This window comes from Anolis sagrei, chromosome 1 (genome assembly GCF_037176765.1).
Source record: "Anolis sagrei isolate rAnoSag1 chromosome 1, rAnoSag1.mat, whole genome shotgun sequence".
NCBI classification, from domain to species: Eukaryota; Metazoa; Chordata; class Lepidosauria; order Squamata; family Dactyloidae; genus Anolis; species Anolis sagrei.
The window spans coordinates 183,799,813-183,814,145 of NC_090021.1; the positions used below are offsets into that span (position 1 = coordinate 183,799,813).

A 14,333-nucleotide genomic window follows, 5' to 3' on the forward strand; every position below is an offset into this window, starting at 1 on the left:
AAAAATAGGATTTTTTTCTTGCAAAATGTCAGGCTGAGTAAGAGGGTTGGGAATGTGAATCCCTGCTCACTTACAGCAGGACAGTTTAACATGCAGCGACTATGACTATAAGAAATTTATTTATTTATTATTTCAAAGTTTTCTATATCGAGCTTCTCACCTCTTAGAGGGACTCAGCCCGGTTTACAACCATAAAAACATACAATCAGTAAAATATCATAGTTCATAATTACAATAACACATTTAAAATAACAACTATATGCACTTTAGGTTCATGGGTTTGGTTTTGGGATCAGGCTAACATGAGAAAAAAAAACACCCCATACCTGGTAACTCAAGTGAAATTGCATGCATGTACACACATAAGGGGATTTTTTTTGTTCATGGACATAGGACTAATCAAAGGCTATTACTCTCACCTATTCCCTTGTTGTTAGTTGGGTGGAAACCAATCTCACAAAAATCGATTTTGAGTCCTGTAACAGGACACCTCTGTTTCCCGTTTAGACTTTTTTCACTTACCCTCTATATAATCTATATGTACCTCAGCCTTCAATAACAGTTTTGGGGGGAGCAAAAGGGCAAGGAACTGTCAGGAGAAGAGTGGGCAATCTGCTAAACAAGTGGTGCTTATTTCATTCCAATGTTTATTGGATTTGAACCACAGCAATGATAATCCATTTTAGAACAAGAGAGCTCTGGCTGGGAGAATAATTTTCTTTCTCTTTTTTCTTTACCAAATATACTTTTTTAATAGGAAAGTTCTGGGGATCTGAGGAATGTTCTCCATGAGAGAATAGGGGCCGTGTCCTCACCTCCTCCTCTTCTTCTCCATTCCTCATTTTGAACAGCAGTTTTTAGTGAGCTATGATTCATTCATCTTGGTCTGATGCCAGTGGGAAGGTCCTGAGCAAGTGAATGTGATTTTTTAACCGTCTGCTTCATTCCCAAGCTCAAGCATCAGATGCTGTTGCAATCTTTGCTTGAAAGGCACACTCAAAGCATTTATTTTCTTCAGCATCTCAGCAATGTTGATATTACATTTACTCACACAGGTTCCTTTGACAGGAAGTTGGGATCTAAGACAAACCCAAATAAGTCCAAACAAATGTGAACCCAGCCTAGTTTTTTTTTTTTAAAAAATATCACAGTGCAGATAGTTTCATCTGATTATTAGCTGGCCTTTCCTGCCACCTAGTGGCTATACACCAGTTTTGTCCACTTTAAGTAATCACTACAAGTTGAGTATCTCTTATCCAAAACGCTTGAAATCAGTGTTTTGGATTTTTTCCCCAGGATTTTGAAATTCCTGTATTTGCATACAGTACATGATGAAACATCTTGGAGATGGGACCCAAATCTAAACATGGAATTCATTTATGTTTCATGTATATCTTATCCTGAAGATAATTTTGTGCACAATATTTTTGGTAATTGTGTACATAAAATAAAATTTGTTCTATTTCGAAAATGGCTAACTATAATCCGATGAAGTATTAAATGGGACTCCTTTTAACTGGATTTTATTGCTCACATCAACGAAAGCAGGTTCTATGATGTTTTTAATGTTTTACATACCCTCATTATTACTCAGTTTAATACTTATGAGTGAAATTTATACTCATGTATACTGTTATTTAGGAGCCCCCAGAGGTACAGTGGGTTAAACTGCTGAGCTGTTGAACTTGCTGACTGAAAGGTTGGTGGGTGAGCTCCTGCTGTTGGCCCCAGCTTCTGCCAACTTAGCAGTTTAAGAACATACAAATATGAGTAGTTCAACAAGTACCACTTCAGCAGGAAGGTAATGGCACTCATGCAGTCATTTTGGCCACATCATCTAGGAGGCATCTATGGACAATGCCGGCTCTTCAGCTTAGAAATGGAGATGAGCATCACACCCCAAAGTCGGACACAACTAGAATTAATGTCAAGAGAAAACCTTTACCTTAACTTATACTATTATTTATTCTTTCCTATGTATTATGATTTGTTTTTACTTCTGTTGATTTAATTTTTCCCAAATTGTTGCATGTTTATTATTATTTATATTGTCTTTCCTGTTGTAAGCCGCTCCGAGTCCACTTGGGGAGAGGTGGCAGGATGTAAATAAAGCATCATCATTACATAAGAAAGCAAAAATGTCAGCCAACCATGTTGACAATTTTGGAATATTTTAGATTTTGGAATTCTAAAAAAAAGAGATCCCAATAAGTCAATTGTGTCTCAGTATGTTCTTCAAACCAATGTATAAAAGCGTGATATCAGTGGAATTGCTTCCTTCATTGTGAAAAGGTCTGTCACTAAGAGGAGAACATATAGGGCCTTTTATGACCAGCCTCGGAGCATGGACAAAGTACATTTACATGGACTGATGCAACCACAGTCACAGATGGAGGAATGGCATGGGAGAAGAGAAGACGAAGGAAAGAGGCTGTGTGTATATATCTGACCCTAAATGTCCTTGCGTGAGTGAGAATGAAGGTGGGGGGAAGCTACATGGGATAGATTTCAGACTATTCCAAGCAGCTCATAGCTGGTATAGCTGTTGAAATTTCATTTTGGGATTGGATATTTGTCAGCTCAGTTTGAGGAATCTACAAACAATCAGACAAAAGAGCCATTTTATTAAATAAATGGAGAAGTTACTGTGGGTCGTCAATAGTTACTAAATCATGTTTAATTTCTTCTTAGTTTATTATTGGCAGAATGACTTCACTTGGGTCTGTCCTACAAAGTTTGAATCCTCCAATATACTCATAGCTTATGCCTTTGTTACTGTGTTCACATCTGCTTTGCATTATGTCAGATAAGCTAGCTGAAAATATTTCTGGCCTCTTGAACTTTCTGTTTATATCCGTGCAGTGTGTGTTTGAGTGTATATATAACATATGCATTTGTGAGTGTGTATCGACATGTGTTTGTGTGTATGTATTGATGTGTTGCTTGGATTGATGCAAAATGGAGGGACAATATCCATTTTCTAAGAAATAGCTTATTTTAGGAACTGCCTGAAAATATTTGGGAGATCAGCCTAAATGAAGCATTTAGTCGTAAATCATCCATAAATGCATATTCTAGAGCTGAATATACACATCTCTCATGCCTGTTTAGAGGTATCAAAAGCAGTGGACAAATCAAAAGTTCTGCTATAGTTTTCATTTTCATTCTATTGCATAACTATGCTTGTAGATGTGAATTTATATTAACATAGCAAACAGACAAAAGGACACAGGTGAACAATATCCTCCGATTATCCTGATTTGACATGGACAGGCCCTATTAATTGTCAGTTGTTCAATAGTTCTGCTTTTCAAATATCCTAGTTTCTCCCTCTTTCTCCAATTACCTCATGTCATCAGTGTTTTCTATTCTCCTGAACTGAGTTCAGGGTACACAAGTGGTTTATATTACAGTTAATTCAGTAGGAGGGAAAAGGAGGGGTGACATTTTGCCTTTTCTAGTAAGCCTGGGCAAAAGCAAACTGCTGCAGCCCCTCCTAGCTTGTGTGTTCTCCCTTGTTTATAACTGTTACCATCTTTACCATCTTGGCCGTGTGTGGTGTTTTTCAATCTATAATGAAATGTCAGGAAATCTGATAGAAATGTACATACACAAAAACTCATACTTACAAAGTATTCTGCCTATCGAACAATTGATGTGCCCATGGGCTTCTTCAAATATTATCTGTATGGGAAGGGATTTGGGCTATTTATGAACTTTTGGTGTAGCATCTTGCATGGTCCTCCATTTGAGAAAAAGGACCTAATCACATTGATGTTTTTCAGCATCCTAGGATGCTTTCAGAATTTATTTATTTAGTTGCCATATTTATACCCCGTCTTTCTCTACCCCAGGAGGGGGACTCAAGTCAGCTTACAATGGCATATACACAGTGCCTCAAAACAACAAATTCACCTTAAAATAGTTTACAACATAATTAAAATGGTTAAAATACATTCAAAGTAAAAAACATATCATCCAGTGTTCAAGGTCTAAGGCTATTCCAAGGTCAAATTGCACATAATTCTATATTTGGCATACTGCATTGCCTAATTTTCAAAAGCCTGCTCCCAGAGCCAGGTTTTGACTCTCTACCTGAAGGGTAGTAGGGTGGGGACTGATCTGATGTAGCTAGGGTGGGAATTCCATAACCAAGAGGCCACGATAGAGAAAGCCCTGTCTCTCGTTCTCGCCAGCCATACTTGTGAAGCAGGCGAGACCGAGAGCAAGTCCTCCCCAGATGACCTTAGTCTCTGAGCTGGTTTGTAGGGGAAGATACATTTGGACAGGTAGCTTGGGCCAGATGGAGCCCATCCCATAATGCAGGGCTACTTCTACCAAGATTCCATCCTCCCAGCATCCTGAAAGCATCCTAGGACACTGCCCAGAGAACACAGTAGGCTTACTGTGTTCTCATTGACAAGAACAGGGCTAGTATGGTGGTAAGCTGGGTGGCAACATTTTCTGCTGTTGGATGGGGAAACATCGATGCAGAAGATACAGGGTGCGAGGCAACAGTTTCCCCTGCTGGATTTGCCATGCTGCCTGGTGAATCTCTTTGCTATCACCCACTTTTTGGACCTCAATGTGATGAGGTTCCAAATGAATGCTTGGATTAAATACAATTAACTCAGCCTAGGGGCTTTTCTTGTAAGCATTTATTTTAGGAGGTGATTAATGTTCTAGTGATGAGGGAGAGTCATTGTACCAACCACAGCTACATCTCTTGGCTTAACTTTAATGTCTTCTAGTCAGTACCAGCTGACGGCATTTTTGCTCTCCAAGGGGAACCGCTTTCCCCGCTTTCTTTTATATCCTTGCTCTTTCTCCACTATGTTTTAGCAATGGATCTGTCACTCACTTTCAGGCATCTGCACCATCTTTTTAAAAATAATAAGCACCTTTATTGCAATTGTTACACTTCCACGCCACACACAAACCAAAGTAGTAGCAGCTATTTTACATGGGTTGTTGTAGGTTTTTCCGGGCTATATGGCCATGTTCTGGAGGCAATTTAATTGTTCAAAGGCCCTCCTGGCCACCTCTGAAACCTGGACTTCCAGGTTCAGTGCCATGTCCAGGAGAACCCCCAAACTGTGGATCTTTGTCTTCAAGGGGAGTGTGATCCCATCCAGCATAGGCTGAATCCCTATTCCCTGCTCTGTCTTCCAAGTGACCAGGAGTACCTCTGTCTTGTCTGGATTAAGTTTCAATCTGTTTGCTCTCATCCAGTCCATTACTGATGATGGGCAATGGTTTAGGGTCAGGACAGCTTCCTTGCATTAGGTGTTGCTGTCTAGATTTTTGGGGTGCTTTTGTTCACTGCTTGAGATGGTTTTACCAATAACATTCATGATGGACTTTTATTTTCTCAAAAGCTTTGTCATCCAAAGCCACTGAGGTTGTTTTCTGCTCTTTTCTTCCTTCTAGAACTAGATGCTGAAGAGGTTGCTTGCACACAGAATGGCCAAGTGTACCTGAACAGAGATATATGGAAACCTGCACCTTGTCAGATATGCGTCTGCGACAACGGAGCCATTCTTTGTGATGAGATCCAATGTCTTGATGTGCTGGAGTGTGAAAGCCCACAAGTTCCCCCTGGAGAGTGTTGCCCTGTTTGTCCAAACACGGCCCGGAATGGTTTTGAAGGAGCTATTGGTAAGATGATTCATGTAAGCAATGATCAATTAAACAGGCTTGTGTTGAGGAAAGAAATACATAAGAACCTCTTGGGTGTCTGTGTGTGAAATTTGGTATAGCAGAGGAACATTTTTGTAGCCCTGCTCTAAGATATTTAACACAACTTGCGAAGTGACTTGATAGGTTTATGGTTCATATGATTTTCCTCTGCAAAGGAAGAGTAATTGAACTGATATAGGGATGTTCAAAGCTGTCTATTTTTGGCACCTGACCATCTTGTATTGATTCACCCATCTGTTCGTTTCTTCATGGTCTGAATAAATCTGTGAACATCATAATACATCTTCAACATTTAATTATGTATTCATATCTATGTTATAAAATACCAATTTTCCTCCAGATTCTCATTTCTAAATGTATTTTTCTCACCATATCCATTTTAAAACTCATTTTGATGAGAAGGGGGGGGGGGTATTCTATTTCTAGTCTGGGCCAGTTTTGCCTATCTGCATTCTTCAGTCATTTCCATCACATTTTATAGGATTTTATTGCTAGAGGCAGTGGACCTGCAGTCAAGAAACTTTTAATCAACACTGGCAGGACTTGCTGAAGGAGATTTACTCCATAGTCGTCATTGTACAAAGATCTTGACCATGAGAAGGGCAATTCCATTTCCATCTAATTATAGGTAACTGGAGAACTGCAAAGTGATGTATATTTAAACTAATTTCTCCTACTTCCAGTCATGGAAAGGAACAGTGAACAATAGGTCTGTCAGACAAAATCAATCACTACTTTAAAAAAATTCAAACCAGAGATTGGAAAAAAGTTGCTTTTGGGTATAAAATCTCCCAGAATCTTCCAGGCAGCATGATCTGTGACTATACTGGTTGGAGGAGTCTGGGAAATTTAATTTCCCTCAAAGTAACCTTTTCAGTTCTCTGATTCAAATCATACAATGCCAGGAGAGGATAATTTATTTTCTTTATTTACTTCATTTATATCCCACCCTTCTCACCCTGAAGGGTATTGTTTTTTGAAGATAAGAAATTTGTTCTGCTCTACAAAACCATTTTGCTGATGAATTTTGTTTATTATGGCCAGAAAAATATAATTTTGACTTATCACTAATCACAGAGGATGGAACTTTAAATCAGAGGAAACTTCTGACATTCTTTAATACTAGTAGCAAGAGACGCCACATTTTACAGTGCAATTCTGCATTTATCTATTTGCAAATAGATCCATATGAAGTCATTATTCATTGTTTGTACTGGCAAAAAAAAGAGTACTCACACTGAATGAACTACTGACTCTTGAAATAATGCACAGTGGTTTCTGGTGAGAATCACAAGCTTGGGTTTTTGTTTTTGTTTGTTTGTTTTCCCATTAAACCAAATCTGCCCTACATTGGGCAAAGTGTTGTATTCTGGAGTTTGCTGGACACTCCCATGTACCCTATGATTTTAGAGTAATTTTCACAGAGGATCAGCTCTAATTTGATTCAGTCCACTGTCCAGACACCAGAACTATCACATTTCCCTGTGTTCATTGGTTCAAGGAAAGGGGGTGACTGTGCCCATCCTTCCACCACCACTACTAGATGGCCACAGAGCTTCATCAAAAGTTTTGGCTATAACAGGTCCCTCTGCTAATGTCAGCAAAGTTTATTTTATTTACAGCATTTTTACCCCGCCCTTCTCAACCCCCCCCCCCCCTGGGGGGGGTACCCTCTTAGTTGTGGAGCCGTACCATTTTGACATCAAGAGAGGTGCCCTCAATGATCAGGGGCTTGAATGGAACCACATAGTGATGGCACAAGGAGGTGACAGTGCAGTGAAGTAAATGTGCTCTCAGGCCATCTAGACCACAGCTTCTTAAACTGTGGGTCCCAACCTCAAATGGGATCCCTAACAAAAATTGGGTTAACAAAAAAATTGGCCACAGAAAAAGATTCCCGAATTCTACCCATTTACACAAATCTGTTAGCAGCAAAGTTTAGTTTATAGTGAATTCTGCAGAAAATGCTTCAGCTATACTCAATGGAAAGGAAAATCAACCTGTTTAGCAAGCCTTGCCAATGCTGATTTATTATTAATAATGTTGGATTTTTATACCTATTTTATATACCTATATATCTGGGTAATGTAAACATTTATTGGGTAGTAAGGATTCAAAAATGGTAAATGTTTAAGCTCTAGTAGACAATGGCTCCAGATATGGCATAAATGTGCTGGATCCAGGGCTGCTTTGGATTTGCATTAGACTGAACTGCTTGGTGTAGATAAGCCCTTACTCTCAAGTCAGTCTGTGTAGGATAGCAGTAGTCATAAGCATGGCCTGTTTGCTAGGTAGCGCCTGTGAATTTGCTGAGCAGTTTAACTGGAGAAGAATGTGACTTCTGAACAAGGTGTTAAAACAGATTTATTTGTCATTTAGATTAGTATTATGTCTTAGAATACAAATAAAGGACATCACTTCCATTGCTGTATAATTAAGCAATAAGACCAGACATGGCATGCTTTGGGAAGCAGCTGGTGTGTGTCTGGAGTGCATTTGAGTCAAAGTCTGAGTATTTTAGTTATCCACACAGGAGGAAAGATGATTATGTGGAAGCTATAAAGTGCCTGAATATGACTACATATTTTAGTATGCATTCTGCCTGGGCAGTTGCTAAAGCTCACCATGCATCCCTTGCAAGTCCTGGTGAAAAAAGCAAATAAAAAGATGAAACAGCACTTTTACAATCAGTAAAAGTGCTGTTTCACCTTGTAGGAGAGAAATCCTGTGCATCTTCATTGACAAGTAAATTCCATTAGACAATTTAGTCCTGCATTATTGGAATAAGATGAGGGATGCCTCTGAGTAAACACGTGATTGTGTACTCTATACCTTATATGAAAATAGAAGAAAAGAGTTCAACAGCAAAAGTGGCATTTTTGGATTAGGAAATATCTCTTCTACTAACAGCTAAAGCTAGCAAATGAATAAAACGATATCAGAGATAACTGAGTATGTCACCACAGTGACTCATTTTCTATAGAATATGTACTTGGAGACTGCATATACTATTTCTGTTAAAGCTGTCAAAGAGTCTTCCTCCACCCTGCCTCATATCATCTTGGCATTATCTTTATATAGTCATTTTTGAAATATGAATCATGTCATATCAACATTATTTTTATATCATCCGTTTCAACATGTCTACACTTTACTGTTAGTCCCAAACTAGAATAATACCAATGTATGAATAGGATTTACATACATATTGATTCAACATTCAGTAATTGATTCTGTTGGTCTACTGTGGTTGGGATTAATAAATGGGATTCAGACCATTTCCTGACCCTTTTCTACTTATATTTGATGTCAAGGTCATTGGTCTAAATCACATGTGTCAAACACAAGGCCCCTGGGCCAAATTTGGCCCACCTCATCATTTTATGTGACCCACAAGGCATTCAATGCCAGGGCAACATGGTTACATTTATACAATCTTACAATCAGGACCGTAGCCAGAAAAGGAGGGTTGAAAAGTTCGGGGGGGGGGTTGAAAATTTCAGGGGGGGGGGGTAGGGTCACGCTAAAGTAAAGAGCACAGCAGGGGGAAGAGCAGCCTTAAATAGCCTGCAGCTCCGCCCCTGTCAACCACCACCAAGTCTGGCCTCCTTAATGAGAGCATTCAAACCCCCCCCCCCCCAACTTGGTTGCTTCGCTACATCGGCTATTGCTGCAAGTAATGACAGTGTGAATAAATTGTCAATATTTGCTTGAGATAGTGCCTGCATAGTCTCATAGATTTAGCATGGGGATTTGGTTAACCAGTTAAAATTCATGAGTAAACCAGGTTTTTTTTTAACCTGAAAAATTTCGGGGGGGGGGGGGGGGTTGAACCCCTAACCCCCCCCCCCCCCCCGGCTACAGGCCTGCTTACAATTACAAATGCCCCTTTCAAGGTAAACATAAGGCTGAAGTGACTCTCAGTGAACATGAGTTTGACACCCCGGTCTAAGTTGTCTTGTTCTGGAAAGTGATTTGGCTCAACTTGATGGAGCTGGTAGAAATCTGTCCTTGTTGGTCTTGGAAGTCACGTAAATTACTTGTACTTCTCCTCCCCCCCCCCCCCAAAAAAAAGAGAAATGGCTGTGCATATAAGTGATGGAAAATGAGCTGTGTTAATTTATTTTGTTTTATTCCCCCCTTTCAGGTAGAGGTCGGAAGGTAAGCTTTGGCATATTTATTTACTTTTTTTATTAATCCTATATAACATTTTCTATCGCTCATTGTAGATGGACATGAAGTATTGCAGTGCTTCTTTCAATAAACCTTAGGCTACTGTTAATATATCCTCCCTCATAAATTTTATTAGCATATGCAAATAACATAAACTGCTCACAGCACCTTTTAGCTTTAGTTAGAAAATAGAGGTTCCTTAGGAAGGATGACAATGCCTGACTAAAGAAGGGCAAACACAGCCTTGTAATTACTAAAGATGTATATGGTGTGTTGGTCAGGAGTTGTGCAAGATCAAATCCTTGGGAGTTCTGTTGTGTTGTGTGGTTTGTAAGTACATCTGGCAGTCATTCTGAATGGGTGAAAGATCAGAATGATAGATCTGAACAAACACAAAGTTTGATTAATATTTTGAAATGCCTGAGAAAATAAAAAAGTCCATCTTCTTGTGATTGGCGAAGATAAATGTAATACATTTCCTTAAAAAAAAAAGGATCTTATATTAGCTTTTTGCTCCAAAACATGCATTAGGTGTTATTTCAGAAGGTGTCTTATTTTTTCTTGTACAACAATCTACATTTATTTTAAGTATTAAATCCAATAATATTATTTATTTCTGTGTAATAATATATTAATATTATGATTTTATAATTTAATACATCTGTCATGTGTTGCAATAGATGTACTACTGGTAAATGAATCCCTCAGGCTGACAATCTTAACTGGGGCTTATGTTTTTAGTTTAGGGCTTATATTATGAGCATCCTGAAAAATTCATGCCAGGGTTTACTTTCCAGTTAGGTTTTAGTTTTGGAGAAACAGGGTATAAGATAAACTTCCTTAAGGAGATTAGGAATGAAATGGATGTGTGTAATTTTATCCTTGACATGATCATTGCCCTTTATATCATTATCACCATAATTATTTATTATATTTCTTTTTTCCCTTTTTTTCTTAAAGAGAATCCAAACAGTGAGCAGTGGTAAAACAATACAATATAAAATTTAAAATCTGCAGACTATAAACATTAAAATAAAATAAAACCTAAAACTATCTAAAAATGAATTATGGTGAGGAGTTTTCTTAGGTCTTGTGTCAGGGTCAAACATCTCACCCTTTCCTCTCACATTCTTTGTATGTTCTGATTTTTTAAAAACATGCAAATACAATAAGGATTTGTTTGGGGGGAAACTTTTGTATTGTGAGCAAAAAACCTCAACAACAACAACACTTTCATGCAAAAAAGAGCCCACCATCTTTGCAAAATTTTCTCCAAAATTCCTCAATATGTACAAATATATATATATATATATATATATATATATATACACACATATATACATATATACATATACATATACATACACACACACACACACACACACACACACACACACACACACACACACATATATATATATATATATATATATATATATATATATATGAGATAGGGGAGAATACCCTTTGGTTATCACACCAGTGGGGGAAGATGCGTCTTTTAATTTTCATTTATCCATGCAAGAAAAAGAAGATAAAGCAAGACCTGATGTAATTATGCCAGAGTGTTAAAGGAACAAAGTGCAAATTAAACTATGCTTTATCTTCGTTAGTTTGGACCACAGATATTCTGATGGATTTTTTTTAATGTAGGGAAAAACAGATTTGAGAAAAATTGCCCCTGCATTAGAAAATAGGTGGAAATATAATATAAAATAAAAATGTAATATAATATTTTTGCCCTCCAACCCCCAAATAACGAGACCACACATTTCTTTGGATCAAATTTAGGGCAACTTTATTTAAATAGTTACCTATTTAACTTTCAACTGGTCTAACTTGTGTGTATAGAACTTGGTGTAACAAAGTCGAGGTAGTGTCTCTATCCGTCTTACCCCTCGACTATTTGGGCGGAACACCTGGGTCGTCTGTAACCTAAACCCAGGCAACCACAAAGTAAATATGCGGAGAGGTTTTACCCCCAGGTTACTGAGACTCAACTCTCCCTATTTAAGGCCATTAAATCTTGTCTAACCACAAGCTGTTATCATAGTAGGCGAGTGTCTTAGTTGTTGGCCTTCACCCCATAGGGGGGTGCCTTGGGTGTCCACCCACTTTGTGTTTTTTCTAAACTATTTAATGCTAAGTCCTATTTAAAACCGCACCATCCCAGCTAGCCCTTAAAAAACAGTATAGGGTAGGTGAAAAAACCGTTCTAGAACATAGGACAGAAAAAGTCCTACCCGGTCCCCAACGGCAACCAAGAATTATACTGTTTAATGGGCGGGTGTGATGGGCCAAAGCCACTTGTTGGCCACGCCCTCCTTCCAGATGGTTCCAGTGGGCAATAACCCACTCCTCCTTTTTGGGTGAGGAGGCAACTTGCTCTCCCCGCCCCCAGCTTCGCCAGGGTGGGGAAAGGCCTTTATTCCTCCTTCCAAAAAAAGCCACCTTCATCTATTTGCATGGACAGAATAATAGAAATCACACTGTCTGGTCAAATGTCTCTAATGTCTCTGATGTCTAGCACTGATCTGGAGCTGTGTCTGGCATCCCTGTTAAAAATGCTTACTTTTGCAAACTTTTTGCAGAAAAACTTATGCAAAAAAACCCCCCTGTTCATAAAAATGGCCATTACCTTTACTCTCCACCTCAAATGCCCAAAATGGCTCCCCCATGTTGCTGCTGGACTCTGCTCAGGTCAAAAAAGTAATATTGGAAAGGATAGCTGCTTTTTTCTCTCTGATTTGCATGAGGAGTAATGCAGTGGGAGCGCTTCTCCCCTCTGCCTCTTGACACTGCCTTCACGCTGAGTCCAGAAATAAAGGCTTTCCTTGCTCTTCTCCCTTACAAATCTGCAAAAAAAACCTGTATTTGTTTTCTTATATTTACTTAAATTTAATTTTTTTGCTATGCTGCATGTTTTATGTGAAATATGAAATGCTGAGAAGTACTCAGGAACATGCCTGCTGCTGGAGATAACTTTGTTTCTTATCCTGCAGGGTCAAAAAGGAGAACCTGGAATTGTACCAGTGGTAAGGTTTTTTTGTTGTTGCTATTTTGCCGTACACCGTAAAAACACCTTTATAGAATATGTTCTGTTGGTATGGGGACACTTTCAGCTTCTGGGCTCCCTGGCTAATGTGATGGTTGCCTCCAAGATACCCCCTACCAATGGAACGTGATCCTTCACTGTGCTTTTTCAGAGGAAAAGCGAGAAGTATATAGGTCAGATTGTGTGTGTGTGTGTGTGGGGGGGGGGGGGAGGTGGGGATTGACTATAATAGCAAATTTCCCCCCTATGCTACCAATTCTCCTTGTAGAAAACAAGAAGTATTTATTTGGCATTTTTCATATATTTTTTCTTCCTCTCACAATAAAACAAACAAACAAAAAGATTAAAATAAACATTTTGAGAGAAAATGGATTTGAACAGTACTTTGATGGCTTACCAATGTGCTATGTCATATCTTTTAGTGGACTTGTCTGGAATCTCATATTCTATGCGCCATATTATGGTATAAAGACATATACATACGTGGATAAGTGAGAATCCTTAACAGTGGGTCAAAGGGGAATAGAAATTAGAAAATAGAGCTAGTGAGCATTAATTTTTGCCTGTGCAAAAAACTGTGTACAATTTTCTGTCATCCGTTATTGGCTATGTGACACTGCATGGTTTAGCAATAAAATGTATGGTTTTTATCAGTTAGGATGTGGAGAGGTATAATGGACAGTAATTTAGTTATTAATTCAAGATAGTATCCATTTACAGATTGGTTAAAAATGAATTTTGTCATTTTGTTTGCATTGGATTTAGAGGAAAATCATTTTTGTGACTTGAAATCTTGCACAAATTGATAGGTCTGCCCCCAAATATACCATTCCAGCCATTCCCAAGTCAGAATCTGAAGATAATTTATGGATATTCACATCTTCAGAGAGAGAAAAGGATGTCAACACTCAATTACCCTGCTAAGGAAAAGGACATCAGTCACATGATTTAGGACCTGAGAAAAATTCACATGTTTTTCCTGCACATAACACAGATTGCTGTTTGAAATATTGTGTGTTTTTTCTGCAGAAAAGACACATGTTGTTTTTCTGAACACTAATCCATCTGTTTGTACATGTTCTGTAAATTTTATACCATTGTGGTAACTGTATGCAATTTACACAAATATAGAGGTTATTGCAAGGAAAAACCATGTGCATTTTCCTGCACTGAATTTCTGCATGCAAAGAAAATTTTACCATAGGCATGAGTGTGTTTTGCACAAAATACACTTTTTTGTCTGAAATCATGTTTTTGTTATAAGAACTCCAGCAGAATCTTTAAGAATGAGGATTAAAATGTATGCAAGAATTCTCATTTGATTGTAGAATTGAACGGGGCGCACTGAAAGATTAATGTTGCGGTAAATGTGCAATTATGAAAATTATGAAAAATATATATAAAA

General features: G+C 38.3%; 1 protein-coding gene across 1 annotated transcript in view; it reads left to right on the top strand.

Moving 5' to 3' along the window:
- The window catches only part of COL5A2 (collagen type V alpha 2 chain), a 154,224-nt gene that overhangs the window by 70,061 nt on the left and 69,830 nt on the right, over window positions 1-14,333 (top strand). Inside the window, exons 2-4 of the mRNA XM_067470963.1 lie at window positions 5,431-5,658; window positions 9,848-9,861; window positions 12,876-12,908. Of these exons, the coding sequence (XP_067327064.1) occupies window positions 5,431-5,658; window positions 9,848-9,861; window positions 12,876-12,908 (275 nt within the window). The remainder of the gene's footprint in view (window positions 1-5,430; window positions 5,659-9,847; window positions 9,862-12,875; window positions 12,909-14,333) is intronic.